This window comes from Oenanthe melanoleuca, chromosome 12, assembly GCF_029582105.1.
Source record: "Oenanthe melanoleuca isolate GR-GAL-2019-014 chromosome 12, OMel1.0, whole genome shotgun sequence".
Taxonomy (NCBI): Eukaryota; Metazoa; Chordata; class Aves; order Passeriformes; family Muscicapidae; genus Oenanthe; species Oenanthe melanoleuca.
Genome location: NC_079346.1, coordinates 12,194,354 through 12,212,080, shown reverse-complemented (window position 1 = coordinate 12,212,080; position 17,727 = coordinate 12,194,354). Strand labels below are relative to the sequence as shown.

The following is a 17,727-nucleotide window of genomic DNA, read 5'->3' as shown; positions in this document are numbered from 1 at the left end:
CAACCTAAACCCTCCCTGCCACAACTTCAGGCCATTCCCTCACATCCTGTCAGTGGTCACCAGACAGAGATCAATTAGACAAGAAAATAATGCAATTTGAAAATTGGAATAGAGCATCTTAGAGCACCAACAATACACAAGTCAGTTTATATTATCCAGCTAAGGATAGCTCATAATTTATATCCACCAGAATGGATTTAGGATGCCTTCACCCAGGTATCCAGTTAATGTACTCACAGCAAAGGTTCCTATGCAGGAAGCTACTAGGTGATGTTTTATGACAGATTTCTAATATTTTTGTGATGGACTTACTTCATACTGAGAAAAAGGAGGAGTTCAAGTTACTAGTTATACGACTTACAGCACTAATTATTTTACTGTTTATCAGTTTCAGAAGAAAAAGGTTAACAAAGGTTAACAAAGCCATCATGTATAAAGGATCAAAGCCTATGTTGAAAGCACAAGAGCCAGACAGCAACCTCAGAGCAATCTTTTCTAATGTCTGTATTAAGAGAAATAATTATATTTGTTAGGACTTGGCAGCCAAATGTTCTTATAAAAGAACACCCAGACAGAAAAGCCAATTTTGACAAGCCTTACAGCTGACTGCAGAAGGACTTTCTCACAAATTACAATTCCCATCAACAGATCAGATGTAAATGATGAATGACAATGGACTGTTTCCCTTCTTACTTGAGATTTGCTTTTGCAATGACCTTTTAAGTTTATTTTTTTGTCTGTAAAGGGTTTTTTTAAATTATTTTTTCTTCATGTGAGAAATCTTTGTCTGACAAGGCTGTGGCAAAAACTGCATTAACTTTAGCAAGCCAGGAATTCACCCCATATGCAGGAAAACACAAAATTCTTTCTTCCAAATGAAGAGACTATAGCACTCATGTGACACACTGTTCACATTGTTATAATGTCCCTTTGAAGTTTAAAAAAACAAAGAGGAGGAGGGGATCACAAACACCTGGCTTTTATCTCTGACATAACTTCTAGATGGCTAAATTATGGTAGTGCTCAATATGGCAAAGGTATGTGACAGCTAAAGAGGAGGTGTAAAATGCTTCTTTCATTATGCCAATATGCAACTGTGAAAAGACATGTAACTACTTGATGCCAAATAATATTGTTCAATAAAAATTCACTCCACTAAAGAACAAATGCATCTGAAAAAGTATTTCTAATCCATGTCATAGAAATATGAAGAATAACTCAAAATTTATTTTTAAAAAGCAATATGAAAAGACCTGTATTCTGTGCAGAGTTGTGATTTTTCAAAGTTAATATTTTTATAGTTCATCTATATCAGACTAATATTTTAAAATAAGTTCATTTTTTCCCTATTTACAATTATTACAGCTGTCATAGAAAAGAGCTCTAATTGTATTAATACATTTATTTAGTGAAAACATTGGTATTCAACAATATTCTAAATTTGTCAAGCTTTCAGCAAGGTGTTGGTAGAGAATGCAGAAAACTAAAGAGACTTTCCCAAGGAAAAGGAGAAATGGAAAAATATAAACAGAAGCAATGGATCAAAGAAATGCTTGTTAAGCACCCTTGTTGTAACTTGAGAAAAGAGCATTCTATAAAATTTAATATATTGCACTCCAATGTTTGTTGTTGAATTATCTGATTATCTTGACAATTCTTAAAAAGACAGCTGCCCCTAAAGTGCCAATATCACAATATCAGTACTCTCCTATTTCTTCATGTGCAACTATTACTCACCATCCTCTGAGAATCAAGATACTACTAAATTACAAAATATTTAATATGGTACATGGTTTCCCTTGTCCTCCATGTCCTAAACACAAACTTTTGATCACTCACTAAAACTGACCAAAAACTATATCAACTTCACCTGCACTAAGACTCTCAATCAGTAACAACTCATTAGCAACATTTTTAGCATCATTAGTAAAATATTCTGAGCCAACAGTTCAGACAAGTAAAGGAATATTGGAGAGACAAAATCTGTGCTCATTAATGGTTCTATCAACCATCTGGGACATCTTACACAACTTTTATTTCTTATGCCTCAGTTTCATTCAATATATTTCTATTCTTTAAGATACTCTGAGATCTATTAATAAAGCATGTTTTGTCAAGTTTTTCAAGTTGTTAATTTAACACCATTTTTTAAATTTTTTTTTTACCTTACAATGAAATTTGGCCCTGGATTTTACTACTGAGAGAGAGATTTTTCGTCTCTCACACAGAAGTTTCTCAGAGCAAAGATGGGGCTATAATAAATAATAATAATTTCCAAAGTAGGACAACATGATATGGAAGAGCTTTGCCTTCCTTTTCTTTCCAGTCTGTACACAAGAGAACCTGTAAGTAATCATGTATAAGGCTATTATAGAATACTCATAATGAGAGATAAGTATAAATCTGGCTTATTAACAACCAACCAAAATCATTCTACTTAGACTTACTCAAGCAGAACTTCTGCTGCTGACCAGATGTATTAGTAGCAGATTTCAAAATGATCTATGGAGAGTGACAAAAAGCAGCAGCAGCTCTCACTGGTTACTTACCAGGTAAATACAAGACCAAATTATGGAACTAGGTAGAAATCTGAGCTTGATGTAGACCACAAGAAGGTTTTTGAAAACCTTTTTATATTTTCATCCAGCCTATCAAGCTTTCAGCAAAAATGTTATAGCCTGTGGATAAGCTACAGCTATAAGGAAGTATATGGAGGGAGTTTGCACAGAATTTAGGTAATTGGTTGTACTTTTAGAAGATTTACTTTTTTTACTTCTTTGTATATAGAAAAACAGATTTCACTTGAAATACCTGAAAATAAAAAATCTATAGGTAACATTTTCAGCAATGCCTAAATTGGAAAATCTATGCTAATACTCATTGCCATTACACTTATTTTATATTACAGGGTTAAACAGTCTATATTCTTATTGAAGACAGCTACACAAATAGGGTCAGACATTTTATTGCAATTTCACTTTGTAGAATTGCAATCTAAATCATTGCTTTTGTCATTGATTATAATTTATGTAATAGAGAGTGTTTAAATACATAATTTAGTAACATATTAGATGAGCTATAACTCAATGTAAAAGCTAAAAATGAGCTATATGTGGAATGCTATATTGGACAGTCATGTGCTGAAATACTAACATCTAATATAATGAGGTTATTGATGTAGAGTTGACATATAACTTGATTTGCTGATGCCCTACTGACTAACCTTTTGCAACTATATCTCAGTGTAAACCTGTGGTAATTATTGCTGGGTAGGGAGAGTTGGTTTAACTGAACTATTTCTTTTAATGCATGTGAATGCAATTGCCCCCTGGAGACTACAGGAGTCCTGCATGTGTGACTTATTACCTTTTGAGGGGGAGAAAAGAAAGTTGTATCACATTAAACTTTTTCTGTTTCCTATTGTTGCAGTTTTGCTTTTTCCAACAGCAACAGTCCCTTCCAGAGCCTTGCCATATATGCCCTTTTCAACTTAAAAGATATATTAAATCCCAAAGTAGAAATAACTGATTTGATTGAAACATGAAGTACTTCTCAATAGCTGCAGTTCACAGATTTCTAACTAACTACAAGTCAGGAAGCCCAGGTTTTATTCCTGGGTGACTAAAATCAGGGAATTAACATTATATAGACAATACTGAAAAACATTGAGTTTCTGACTTAACTATAGATGAGAAAGCCAGTATTCAGACTGACTGATATGGGATGGCCTACAAGTCTCTGTAATAATGCAAAAAGTGTATTAAAAATTATACATAATATTCTGTGTGCTTGCATAAAACCCCAAAATTAATAGATTGTAATATTTCTAAGAATAATAATTATTTTATACTTATAATAATAATTATTTTATACTTACTCTTATGATGGAATACACTAGTGAACAGAAAGGATACAACAACTGCACAGAACAGTTTTGCTGATACTGCTTTGCCCACTACAATTTTTTTTCATGTTATATGTGGTTAGATCAACACAGCACAGAACACTGCAGGACTTCTGTCAACCCACCACTTCTGACAACTCACCAATTATGATAAAGGAAAAAAAAAAGGTAAGAGGCTCTGATTCTAGTAGAAATTGATCTGCAAGTGAGATTTTCACATATTGTCTATGGGGACATTTTATAACAGAAGTGGTTTTGGCTTCTGGGGATTACAGTGCACAATGAAAACAAATGTCAAAGTAAATCCCAAAAAAAAACCCACTTCTGGTATTGATCCTCAGACCTACCAATCAACCTTCCTGCCCTCTGCAGATTCTAAAATACCTTTCTTCATCTGAAACCTTTTAGAAATATTTTCTTCAACATAATCTTAAACTACTGGCTGAAGTTCAACACACGTTTCAGCAACACATATGGAATTTATCCACAGCATAAGGAACTTCCACAGGCCAAGGAAGGAAAATTCCTAACTGTCCACCCATGCTTACAATCTGAATTTGTATTTATATTATGCTGGAAATCTGAAGATAAGTACACTAACTGTGTCTTCAATAGTCTTACATGTGCTTGAGTGGACTATGCTGAGATTTTTAAGTATACATTTCTAATCTGGTAATAATTTTTTAATATACTGCATTACAGCATCACAGGTTTACTCATTTTTTTTCCTATTGCCTAGCCTCCACTCAAAGTTATGGCATTTTTATAGATTCATTATCAATGAGTACAGAAGAGCCTTTTGTTAAACATCTACTAAAAATTTATGTTCAGCTCCACGAAAATAGCTTTTCTTGAAAATAATATATTTTCGCTAGATATTTACAAGAGAAAAAAAAAAAGTTCCCTGAATTGTGTGAAGCTTATAATATGCTGCACATTTTGTTTATTTTTGAGCTTGTAGTTAATTCCTACACTCTATCCTGACAAAATCCACCTACAATTAGAGAAGCAGAGAAATGCTGAATGAAGTACCCGTGAACACATCACTACTGCTCTCAATTGTGCACTTTGCTAAGTACTTTCCATTTTCTAGTGTGTAACCCTTGCTTCATAAGGGTGAAATTAACATGAACACTAATTTTCTTATAAATTGACTAAACTTCAGCTTAACCACTCAAAGAAACTATAGTTTGAAATACATACACAATAAGAGCATACAATGTCATATGTTAGTTTAAAATGAAGAGAATTATGTAGATATGTTAGAGAAAACTGCCATAAAATATTGACTTTCACATTTCTTCATATGTTCATTCATTAATTTAATAGACCATGTAGAGAGAACTTAGCCAAAAATATTTCATAAATTGCTCACTTGCACTTGAAATTAACTCACTTGTTAAAAAGTATTTGCAACAGATTGAACAAATATATCCATTCATGAAAAAAAATAAACTAAACAATTCAATGTGAAATTTTGCAAATAAAAGTGTTGCTGAAATTATTTCTCTATGGGTTGCAATAGTAAAGAGGACATCTATAGTACAAGACTATCAGTCTTGAATTTTAGATGCATCAGATGCATCATTACACTTCTGCTTTAATCATTCAAAAGCTTTGGTAAAATTAATTTTTAAACTCATTACAATCATAATAGAAATTAATTTCTATTCTGCATTTTCCCCAAACAAGAACATGGGTACTTTTAAGGGAGAACTTAATTCTCACTGTTACCCCACCTTCTGAATTTGTCACTGAACTGGCTCCAACAAACATCTTACACAAGGAATGAAGGACTTGGTGTAGCTGACTCTTATGCAGACATAGGAAAAAAACAACTTTTGTTTCAAAATATCCATATCTGATAGCAGCAATCTTAGGGAGAAAGAAGATCTTCACAAGCATTGCAGGCCATACCTTATCCATCCTCTTGCCTCTGAGCACATTCCAAAAGTCTATCTATAATATATCTCATCTGTGTGTTCTGATTGCTCATATTATTAAAAAAGGAATATTAAGATAGATCACCTCATCCCCCTGATTCTCTGCCCACTAAAGACTGAGAGGTACTGAGTAATTCTGCAATTCTACACATCAGAGCTAGACCACAACTTACATCTCACACATGCACATCATGGAAATCACAGGGAGTGGTGTAAATAGGTAAAATCCCTACCTTACCTTGCCTGCCACCCACAAAAATTACCAGCTTTTTAAAGACAGACACATACAGAACCCTGAGAATTATTAAACACTGAGAATTATTAAAGCTGTCCAAAAAGGTCTAGGTCCACCTTAGGACAGATGCTTCAATTAGAATTTACTTTTAATACAACAGCTCATGATTTCAATCTTGTGAGAGGTTGTGTTTTGTCACTGCATATGAATTTCAGCACTACTAATACAAAGCTGTGTGTTTATGCAATGAATTCTCTCCTGCCTTGTGTCAGCTCCATTCACTAATGCCTGTCTGCATAGCAGTCAGGACTGCTTCCTCTGTCTCTGAACTGATTACACTGCTCTGCTCATTTCTGTTTGCAAGACTTCATCTCACTCCCCAGCTTCCTCTTTTTATTTATATTATGGTATCAAAGCTTTTGAGACAATGCAGTAGGAAATAACTGCATTAAGAGAAGTCATAGCAAATTCACAGTAATGTCAGATATAGCCCCTGTTTAGGCCATACTGTTTTATAAGACACAAAAATAACATACAGCACTGTGCAATGCCTTGGGTAGATTTTGTATTTTTAGAGCTATTATGGAGATGAAAATTATATGGTAAAGCACACAGTGACAAATAAAGAAACAAATCCAGGGTTAAGGATTCTTACTGACTAGCTGTGAAACCTCTTGGGAGCTGTTTTCAGTGATTAAGATATCACAGATATTCACATGGCAAGAATCACAAAGCAGTAATATTAACTAGCCAGCTTTTTCTTTCTCTTTCGACAGGACTTCCTCCTGGTCATGTTTTAATCATTACCTTAGACTAAATTTCCAGCCAGTACAGAGCTATTGGAAAACTGGAACTCTTGCCTTGCCTCAATACATCCCATTAAAAAGTATGACTGACAAGCTGAACTCTGCTTAAAAAGTGAGGTATTTACACCTGGAAAATGTACATGTGTATACAATCTGTTCCACAGTACTGCAGCCATTGATCAAGCTGCCTGTATATGATATTTGAAATCAATAGAACTACACATTGTCTCACTCAAAAACAATTTTGTTAGTGAAATATCTCTTTTCCGCATGTGGATTTTCAGCCAAAGAAAACCCAAGCTACCTCAAAGAGAATTGTGACAAATTACCCAAACATTTAAAACATAAGGACAGTCAAAAACTTTGTCAGCAGATGAACTGGAAGAAAGGGGGGAAACACCCAGAAGCTGCAGATCAGGGCAGAATAGGGTATTAAACCTATCAACTTTTTTTCAGATTCATCCCTGCACTTTTTTTTGGGACACATATGTATTGGACAGTTTGCATAAAATTTCCACAAGGAAGAGTTTCTAGACTTAGATCACTTAGTGATGCATTATTTCTATGAAAAGCATAATCAGACAAAAGTGTATATTCTATTCTGAGTCTATGTCATGAAACAAATGGGAATATTATTAGTGCACCCTCTTATTGCTTACTACAGAGAAAAAAAAAGACTTTGTTATTATTACAGCAGATTTGAAAATCAGAATCAAAACCAAATGCATTCAAGTTCTTAATGTTATGCAAATGTTTCCTTTCCCAATTCTACTGAGGTACCAGTGTTAGTGGAAGAAACATGTTCCACACAAGAATCAAGAAAAATTAACCTCAGGGAATAAAAAACTTTCACATCTCTAATGTTTCAAGATCCCGTAAAGAGACTTGAAGAATTATGCACAAATCTATGACATGATATCTGTATATTTCTTAGCTCAGTGTTTCTTAGAAAGGCTTATCATTTTTAACACAGACCAAAAAGAGAAAAAATGAAGGCATGTTAGATACACCACTCTCAAAAAACTTCATGATAAAGTGTTCAAGGTCCAGCTCTCCTGCTGTGATGCTTTGTGTAATATATGACCATCATGTCTGGCAAGATTTGCACAGGTCTGCCCTTGATTTGTGTTAGGAAAAAACACAAAACCTCACAACTATTCTTCATTCCCAAGAATTAATCTGGCTCCCTGATGTTTCCAATTTTACAGTGATCCAAAGAAGCCTCAAAACCACACCTGAAGCATCACTCACAATTACAGGTGATAGCTGAGGGAGACCAGAGTGAATTCCCTCCCCAGGCACCCCAGGGCACTCTCCATCACAGCAGTGGCCCTGGAGTGCTGTGAGATGGGGCCACCAGAGACTCAAACTTGCCTGCAAGCACTGACACTGGCACATGCACCAGGCTTTTATCTGAAAAGATTGTGAAAAGTGTCACCAATAGACATGCTGCTACAACAGGAACTATCACATACTGAAGCTTCCAAGGAACTACAGCCTTCTGAGTCTGTTCACAGCCAGCAGAAAGCAGAGGAGCAGCTGAATGGGTCCAGCTTCAGCCCCTGCATGAGTGTGCAGAGAGGGCAGCACTTGATTTGCTGTGACAATGGACAGCCATGCTCACTTTCTTATTTCATCTTTTCCACTACTTCTGCAAAAGGGACCGAGACTTGGCTGGAGTAAATGCAATTTGAGCAGTCTGACTGCTCTTCAATTCTCAGCTGAGCTTATCACAGCCAGCCAACAGCCAGCTTATCACAGCTAGCCAACAAATACAGTCATTACATCAGGCCAGAGAATTTTAGGATACACTTTTCCCCTAACAGCTCAATACATCATTCACAAATGTAACAAGTACACTGTAGACATAAGCACTGTGTGTTAAAAATGCATATAAAATGCAGGGTGTTTCCACTAAAAGCAGTAGAAGTTATTATGAACAATAAGAAAAGGTGGTCAGGTTCCTATGGTTTACTAAGATGTTAATTAAACATTTATTGAAACACCACCTAATATTGTTTTTAATTAGCAGATGCAGAGTACTCCTAGAATTTTTTTTCAAAGTATATCATGTATGTCACATCAGTTGTCTCTCCAAAAACGCTGCCTCATTTAAATCCTTAGATAACTGCCATTACTTTTTACACAACTCCATGAAGGAGGAAAGGTTTTCTTAAAAAATTTCGAAAAAATTTCCTTTCTATACCAAGCCTAATTGACTGAAGCTTTAGAATTTGTTCAGCTTTTCAACAAGTCAATCACCTACTTACCAGATTCATATAACAAGACTTGATGCTGTCACATAGCATTTGTAATTACCTTACACATACAAAACAAATCAACTGTACCAGTGAAAAACTTTAAATAAAAAACTTGCCTATCAGCTGAATAAATGTACATCAGTCATGTCACCTGCACTGTGACATGACTATTCAATGTCACAGCATTTACTTTATTTGCAAGATTCACTATGGTGTTTTTGTAGAACAACAAAAGCTCACAAAATCTTGCAACCCCAGGGAAACCTCAAGTTTCCAGGCACTCTTCAGTATTAAGAAATGCTTGAGAAGAAATAAGCAAAGGAAATGTGGAAAACCATTTGCAGCAGCAAACTGTTAACAGCAGCTGATTGCCTGTATGGCAGAGAAGGCAGGATTATCCCTACCAGCACTCCAGCAGCACAGACAAGCAAGGCTCCCTTCCTCCTGATGTTCTTGCAGCTACTGGGAATGTAATATATTGCCCAATATATATATTATTGAAAGTAATATGTTGAAGTACATGATTTTAAAATATTGGCATTTTAAGGCATAATAACAAGAAATAACTGTTCTTGGTTAACTGGTTTTCATAAACTGTTCTTAGTGTATAGATGTTTTACACTAAGTGAATGGAACACAAGAACTATACACTAGACAGGTATTCCCTTTCTAAATTCAAGCCATTCAGCCACAGCAGCTCCTTTTGCTAGACCCAATCTCATCTCGTGAGTAGAAACCTCCAATATAGCAGTTACATCAAGGATCCTGAGAATAGCTTCTATTCTCTAGTCATCACCACACTGCAATAGATTTCCAAAATAATACTGAAAAATAAGCTTAATCCATTCTCTTTATAATAGATTTCCAAAATAATACCGAAAAATAAGCTTAATCTATTCCCTTTACTGAACCACTATAATTACAAGTAGCTGCTCAACACTGAATATTAATTTTGATATATCATATTGCCAGACCAAATCCTTCACAAGCTTTTATTGCTCTATCCTGTGCAGTGGAATGCATGGTGATGCAATCAGTATGTAATGACCAAGGCTGTAAAGTAAACGTAATACTGCACAGATGCATAAATAATGTATCATTTCCTGAACTTGATTTTGACATAAAGCTTCACCAACACAAGCCTAAAGAGAGATGTGGTGTTAATTTTTCCATTTTGCATATAGGAACACATGAGAAATACAACCATATGAAGCATGAGAGGGTCAAATTCCATCCACTGGAAATTTTCCAGAAACATATTATATTAACCAGATCAAGGCAAAATTGATATTTTGCACTGTAAATTGCCTATAAACACTGGGCATGGAGACATTGATGTTGTCAACAGAAATCAGCACTACTCTTCGTGGTTTTTCACAGTCAGATCTCAGAGAATACTTTTTAAGTCAAGCATCAAATTTGTGGCCTTAAATACAAGTTCCCTGGTATGTAATGCATCACTTAAACAGACCAGTTTAAGAACATTCATTTCTCAACCACCCAACTCAGTAACTTACAAACTGTAGAAATTCTCCTGGAAAAAGGCTCAAAGTCTATCTGAAATACAGAAGAGATGTAGTAACTGTGCAGAGGTCTTCAAATTCTATTGGTTTTTTTCCCTCACCCTAAATAGTAAATACTTCATGGATACAACTCAGGTGAGTAGTGCATCCTCTGGTAGAGAAAGAACCATCAGCTCTTTGTGGGAACAGATTCATTACACAATCTGGAAGACACACACTGGAACAGAAGTGTATTTTCTTAGAAAGCTTTAAAAAATGGAAAAATAAACTCACTTGTAAATGCTGAGAGTTGTCAGTCATATTGTCCTCTCGCCTACGAACTTCTTCCAACAGCTGTGCATTCTTCTTTTTCTCCAGTTGCTGATTGTGCTTCAGATTGGCAACCTTCTTGTTTTGGTCCTTCATATGTCTAAGAATTGCACACACACACCCATTAGTGTTAATGACTGCAATCACTTCTTTTGCAATAGAGATTAATTTTGTGACTACAATACAGGACACATCAATTCTCCAACAGACATAAGTTTTCCAAGCATCAGTTGTAACAATAAAACTTCATCTAGTTTTCAGGATGGCACATCAAAACAGCTTTCAGTTATAGAGTGGTAAAGTAATTTATTTAGGCTTACAAGGTTTCCCCCTTTCTATGATTCACTCACAAAAACACATACATATTCTGAGCTCTATGCAGAAAAATTGTTGAAAGAAGGAGATTATCCAACAGTCCCTACACACTCTGCATTCAGGGACAATTTGAATAGGTGCTTCAAGTAGCATTCATTTCAAAGGAGGCAGAGTGTGAAGGTGATGACTAATGTATGTTGTGAAATTATTTTCTTTAAAACCTGGACTACAAATACAGTGTTTAGGAGGATTAAAGTGTGATGGGGTAGAAGGTCAGGTCATAAATATGCCATGAAGAATAAAGGATGCCTTTACAAATAGCTTTGTACATGACAAAAACATTTCCATCATTTTTAATAATGGGACCTCTTTCTACAAAAGATAATCAACAAACAAATGTATGAGCCATTCCTAAGGAAATGAAACAATCTTTGCCACCCTTATATGTTTTCTTTAGTTAAGATTGTATTAATAAAAAATATTTAATTGCTTCAGTTTTAATTATCTTTTATTGTGGAGGTTATTCATTAAGTTACCAAAAGCATTTCTGAGACTTAGCATACACCTTTTTAAGAAAGAAGATAAACTAATTTTGTCTGTCAGGTAATGAAAACATATCCTTGCAGTAATACTTCCTACCTGCTTGAATTCCTAGATATTATTTTCCAGACTTTCTTTGACTTGGAGGAATTTGCTCCCTTTTATCTATAAAAAATAAGTCACGTGCAAATTCCTAATGAGATCTACTCACTAATCCTATTGTGGCAAATGAAGAGAATATTATTCAATGCCCAAAAGGATCACTGAAAATCCCTCCTTTGCTTCCACATCAGAAGCAGTAAAAAAAGTTATAGAATACATTTCTTGCACAGATTTTATTATGCTAAAGAAACTGGGCCATTCAGTATTTACTTCTATCACTGGTTTCTTTGTCCTACCAGGTTTTTTCCACTATTTATTTATGCTGAAAAATTAACAATTAATTTGCAATTAATAAATGTGCCATAGTATTAAAAATTCTTAAAAAACACATCATGAAAAGCTTGTAAGTATAGCACATTAGAGAAAATCCCATCAATTATAACTAAAAACAAAGTATAAACTTGCCCAGGAAAAAAAAGTATGGACAATTAGTGCAAATATGGGTTATTTGCTTGCAACTCCAGTGAAAATCAGTTCCCAGTCATGAGTCTGTCTCATAATTGTAAGCATAGAATTTACTCAGCATAAAACCAAAAATGAATACTGGAAAAAAACTACTTCCACAACTTCATATATAAATGTATTTGGCAGAAATTTTGGTGGTGCAACATGGCTTTGTGCTGTTAAAACATAAATTGGTTTCCAATCTCATGTTGAGTAAATAATAAATTCATTTGCATTTAATCTCTGTAAGAAGTTCAATTTTATGCCAAGGCTAGCTGCTTCTTTCATCACCCCTCCCTCACCAAGTTCCCATTTCACCCCTAAAACCACACTGAGAAGTAGAACATGGTAAAGCTGCAAAGGAAAAACATCTGGTGCCTGTGATATGCAAAATCTTGAAGAGAAGGAAATAAAAGAAAACTCTGTCGTTGATTCTCTTACTCCACAACTGGCTACATACCTATGGAAATGAAAAGAAAATGCTACAGTAAAAAAGCCTAGCTGAGGAGTTTTCTGTTTGGCCTGCATTAAAAGTGCTGGGGGAGTCCAATGCAGTAAATAAGTACAAAAACATATTTCCCACCAGCTTTTTTTTTTTTTTTTTTAATAGCAAGTATCAAATATAATCCTTGGTCCAGTAATTTTTGAGTTGCTTGCTCTGGTATGTTTTCATGTGGTTCTTCTGTTTCTAAAATGCTTTTGAATAAAATAGATTAGGATAAGTAAAAAAAAATGCATGAGAAATAGAAAAATATTTGGGAACAGTACCCAATCAGCATAAAATATCATATGCCATGACCATAGAGGATATATGATAAAATATCCACATAGCTTTCTAGTAACAATGCTGATATGCACAGTTGGGTCTACATTACTCTTTATCATGTGGAATTAATTTCATTTGTTCTGCTACACTGCTTGAATTTAAAGCTCTAAGACCACAAAAGTCATTAGACAATAAAATAAATAAAAGACTACTGCTTATGACATATGTATTTAAAATCTGCAGTATATATTTTAGGGCTCTGGTCAGTAGAATTCCTCTTGCCATCACAAGTTAATAATTTTCTGCTAATGTAGCATTTTCTGATAGTGTGATTGTCCCAGAGCAGGAAGATGAAATCCACAGCTCTCTCATTCCACATTATTACAGTTCATTTTGAAGTCAGGCATCTATTCTCTTTTAGGGTTAATTTTATTATTTTGTTCTTTTTATCTATTCTCTTTTAGGTTAATTCTTTAACCTCTGAGCCAGACATTACAGTCATCCTAAGCTAGTTAAAACCCACCACTCTGGTGCATTTGTGATTTTACAAACTTCACAGAGCTGCAAAGCCAGGCTACAAACCAGTTCTGAAGCACTCAAGTCCACAGTACACTGAAGTAGTGCCAACACTACATTTGGCTCAAAGAAATTATTTCATGAGCTCATAAACATTTAAGAAACAAAGCAGACTAAAAAAGCAGTGTAGATGACTAACTCTCTGCACAGATACTTAATCTTGGCCAACCATTGAAAAGTAGGATTGATGACAGTTTTTCAGATAACAAATTTACATTTGTTTGTGTTCCTATGGTTAAAGCCAGTCAGCAACTGTTACAGAATATCTAGCAGCTTAGGAACACAAAAGAATTCAGGGTGAAACTAAACTGTCTTGAATATAAACATACCCTGAATAGTGTAAAATAAAAATAAATTTAAAATTTTAAAAAAGGAAATTAGTTTTTTTCTTTTCCAGAATTACAAATTAAAGGATGATATCCTAGGCATCTCTTAACTCTTGATAATTCAATATCAGAGAATCAGTATCCAGCAAACACACTATGCCACATAAACACTAGATACCAATAATATTAATAAAGAAGAGATGAACAATAGGAAAAAGAAAATATTCTAAATAAAATCTTATATTTTTACATTAGTCATTCTCTCACTCCTACAGAAGAGAAAAAGATCATCCTCTAGAAGCTACCTTACTACTCATTAAATGCAGTTTATTAATTTGTTATACCTAGATTAAGCCATTGCTCTTAATTGAATATTCATTCACCTTAGATAAGCCACTCCATAAAAATCAGCCTCTTCCTGAATCTTTCTGACCTGGGCTAATTGTTTATACTCTTTCCCAATACACAGAATGCTCCACAGTAATTAATTGCACCTCAGCTGGGCACTAGACTTTATATCAGGTATCTAAATGACAGCAATGCTCACACCTGTTTTCCTCAGCATCCAACAATTTTTTGAGAAAAGTGTTCTCAGAATGCCAGTGCTGGAGCCAACAGACTGCAGCAGCTCTGACTTCTCTGCCACTGAAGAACCACCATCTACAACTGAAATATTTAGATACACTTAGTGTATCACAGATCCAAGCAAGACAGGAAAAGACAAAACATTCTCAAAAAAAATTTAGCTTTATCTCTTATGACACCCAGGCCAAAGGACTCAGAGCCCATCAATCCTCCTGAGCAAACAGCAAGATGCCCTTACCTCAAATGAAATTTTCTATTTAATTCTATTTAATCTAATTTCTATTTTATTCTATTTACTCTTTTAACTGCAAAGTCTTTGTAGCAAGCAGACATCAGTGCCATGGAGATCCAGATGCTGGAGCAGCAGAAAGATAAACAGCAAAGCAGTAGCAGCCCTTAGTTCCTGCTGTATGAGTGTAACTGTAATGAACTCACTTTAACCATGTTTGGGGCTTTTCTTGTTCTGCAGTAGCACACAAACTGATCTCACAGGTCTGACTATAGAACATTTAATTCCTTCAGTTCAACTTTTTAAGACAAATATTAAACACTAAGTTTCTGCATATACATGAGTAGCATTCAGATTTTATTTTCCAGTAGTGTGTGCTGTCTAACCTCCAATGCTTTCATCTCTGATAGCTATAGAAAATCACACTATTTCATTAAATTCCCTGTTTTAATTAGCCACCTGGGTACCTTGGCCACAAAGCTGGTAATGTCAGCCAAAAATAAGTGTTACATGTTAGCATAGCCTTTACTCTATTTCATAAAGGTTTTTTTTTTTTCCCTCAAAGCATCCAAAAAATGCAGACATGCAAAATACTCCCAAGAGCAAAATCTGTAACATTTTCTAAAGGAATATGTCTCTGCAATAATTTTAATCACTTTAAACAGCATTGCAATGGGACCAGCTGTCTGCAAGTCAATCAAAAAATTCTCCAGTGTGCTAGGAAGTTGTGCTCCTCAGCAAATAAAATATAAAAAAAAAACCAAAGTGAAAAGAATGTTTTTAGGGAAATAAGAAAAAAAAAAATCAACCCCAAACCAAACCAACCTGATCTATTTCATGAAATACAATGTATTTAAACAAGTAACTATATAAAACAAGAAATTCGCAAAAGTATGTTTTAAAATTTAATATAGTACACTTTTTTTTAAATAAACAAGCATCCCAATGTTCTAGGCAAGTACTGGGTAGAATATTACCACCATCACTCCTGGAAATTATTATATCTTTCACCTTTATAAATAATCCACATTTCTACAAAGAATCCATGTATGTGATCAATGAAATAAATCTTAACACTTTACTCTGGGTCTCAGGAGCTAGTCATGCAGAAGACCTGATCCTGTAAATCCCAACCATGTGAATGTCCATTCCAAATTACATTACTTCAGTAAGACCCAGTAGAAATATTACCTAACAGTTCAGTTCTCACTATCCCATGAATCAGAGTCTATGCAGGCACTTCACTGAGTCATGACTAAACCAGCATAAGGGTAATGCTTCAAAATTCAGGTCTAATTTCATTGAAATGCAAAAGCCAGAATTTTATTAAGATATAAGCATGTTAAGTATTGTTTCTGACAATTTCATGGAATACAAATGCATTTGCTACTACCTATCTCTAAACCTGAAAAACAAAGCTGGGTTGGACTCTAAGAGACTAAAATCACCACAAGAGATGTTAAGAGGGGTACTGACACATTCCTGACACAAACAAGGACAATGTTTATTCACTTACAGCCCAGAGATGGATTTTTCTGTAGAAAATAGATATAAACATGATAAGAAAATCCTCTACCTGTGACAGGCTGGATTTATAATATAACAAGAAAACAAATCTCGAACAAAAGCAATTATTTCTAAAAGAAAAACCTCATGCTTGATGACTAAATTGATTGAATAAGCTAGACTATTGTCACTGTGTTTTATAATGTGGTAATAAAATATAAATTACATATAAAATATAATATGGTGACTTTCTGTGCTGCCATTTGCATTTAAAACTTTCACATTGGGTTTTTTTTTTCCAATCAAGATCATATAACCTAAAGAATTATTAGTGTCCAAAACATCTTCTAAAATCTGCTCTCCTTATTCTTAGCTTTTCTTATTTTTCTTCTGTTAACTGTCACAATTATCACGCTGATAGCAAATAAAATACCTTAAATGAATAATCAAAAGCAACTATCCCAACCATTAAGAAGCTAATTGATTTATCAAATTTAAAAACTAAAAGCAGAAATACTCCTACAGACAAAGACCCTTTAAAAAGCTCACAGATTAATACAGAACACTACATAGGCATGGGGGTTTGAATAAAAACTTCTTAAGGGGGAAATAAATAATAAATAAATAAGTATTCCTTGTTACACATACTCAAAAGAAAACAAACAAAATCAAGAAATTTTTACATGCTTATTGTCATAAAGGCCACATCACTTTGGAGGAATACTTCATCCCAAATCTCAAGGAATTCCTTTCTTTCCATATCTGACTAACCTATTGCCATCCTACAGAAAAACAATCCTGTATATCCTGTCTCAGCATTGCCCTTCTTGCCCTCATAATTCCAAAGCAGAAAATCCAGCAGACCTTATTCCCCCTCTTTTCCTTCTCTCTTTAAAATAATTACATTTTCCTCTCTCCTTCCCACTGAAAAGGAGCAGGAACAAGAACTTCAACTCCCTTTACAATTGCTTAAACTCCTAACCTGTGTGATAACATAATATATAACCCAAAAAAATTTCATTTTTATAATTGTGCTATTTGATCTTGAACTTAAAAAAAAAAAAAATCTATCTACAGTGACATAAATTGAAGTAGCTCAGCTGCTTTGGCATGTCTATTACCATTTGGATGAGAAAGTAAGCTTGATTCAATGTCCCCTGGAGAGGCAGGAAGATGTTGCCAGCCTGTGGCTGGATCTCCCCTGTTGCCAGGAAGGCTAATGGGACATTAAGCTGCTCCATTGGAAAGAAGCTTATGAAAACTGATAAAATTTTGGTGCCATTTGAACAAGAGAATC

General features: G+C 34.6%; 1 protein-coding gene across 2 annotated transcripts in view; it reads right to left on the bottom strand.

Moving 5' to 3' along the window:
* The window catches only part of ERC2 (ELKS/RAB6-interacting/CAST family member 2), a 390,835-nt gene that overhangs the window by 217,389 nt on the left and 155,719 nt on the right, over nt 1-17,727 (bottom strand). For both annotated transcript variants that reach the window (XM_056501857.1, XM_056501859.1), the window contains one exon: nt 10,946-11,081. In XM_056501857.1, the coding sequence (XP_056357832.1) occupies nt 10,946-11,081 (136 nt within the window). The remainder of the gene's footprint in view (nt 1-10,945; nt 11,082-17,727) is intronic.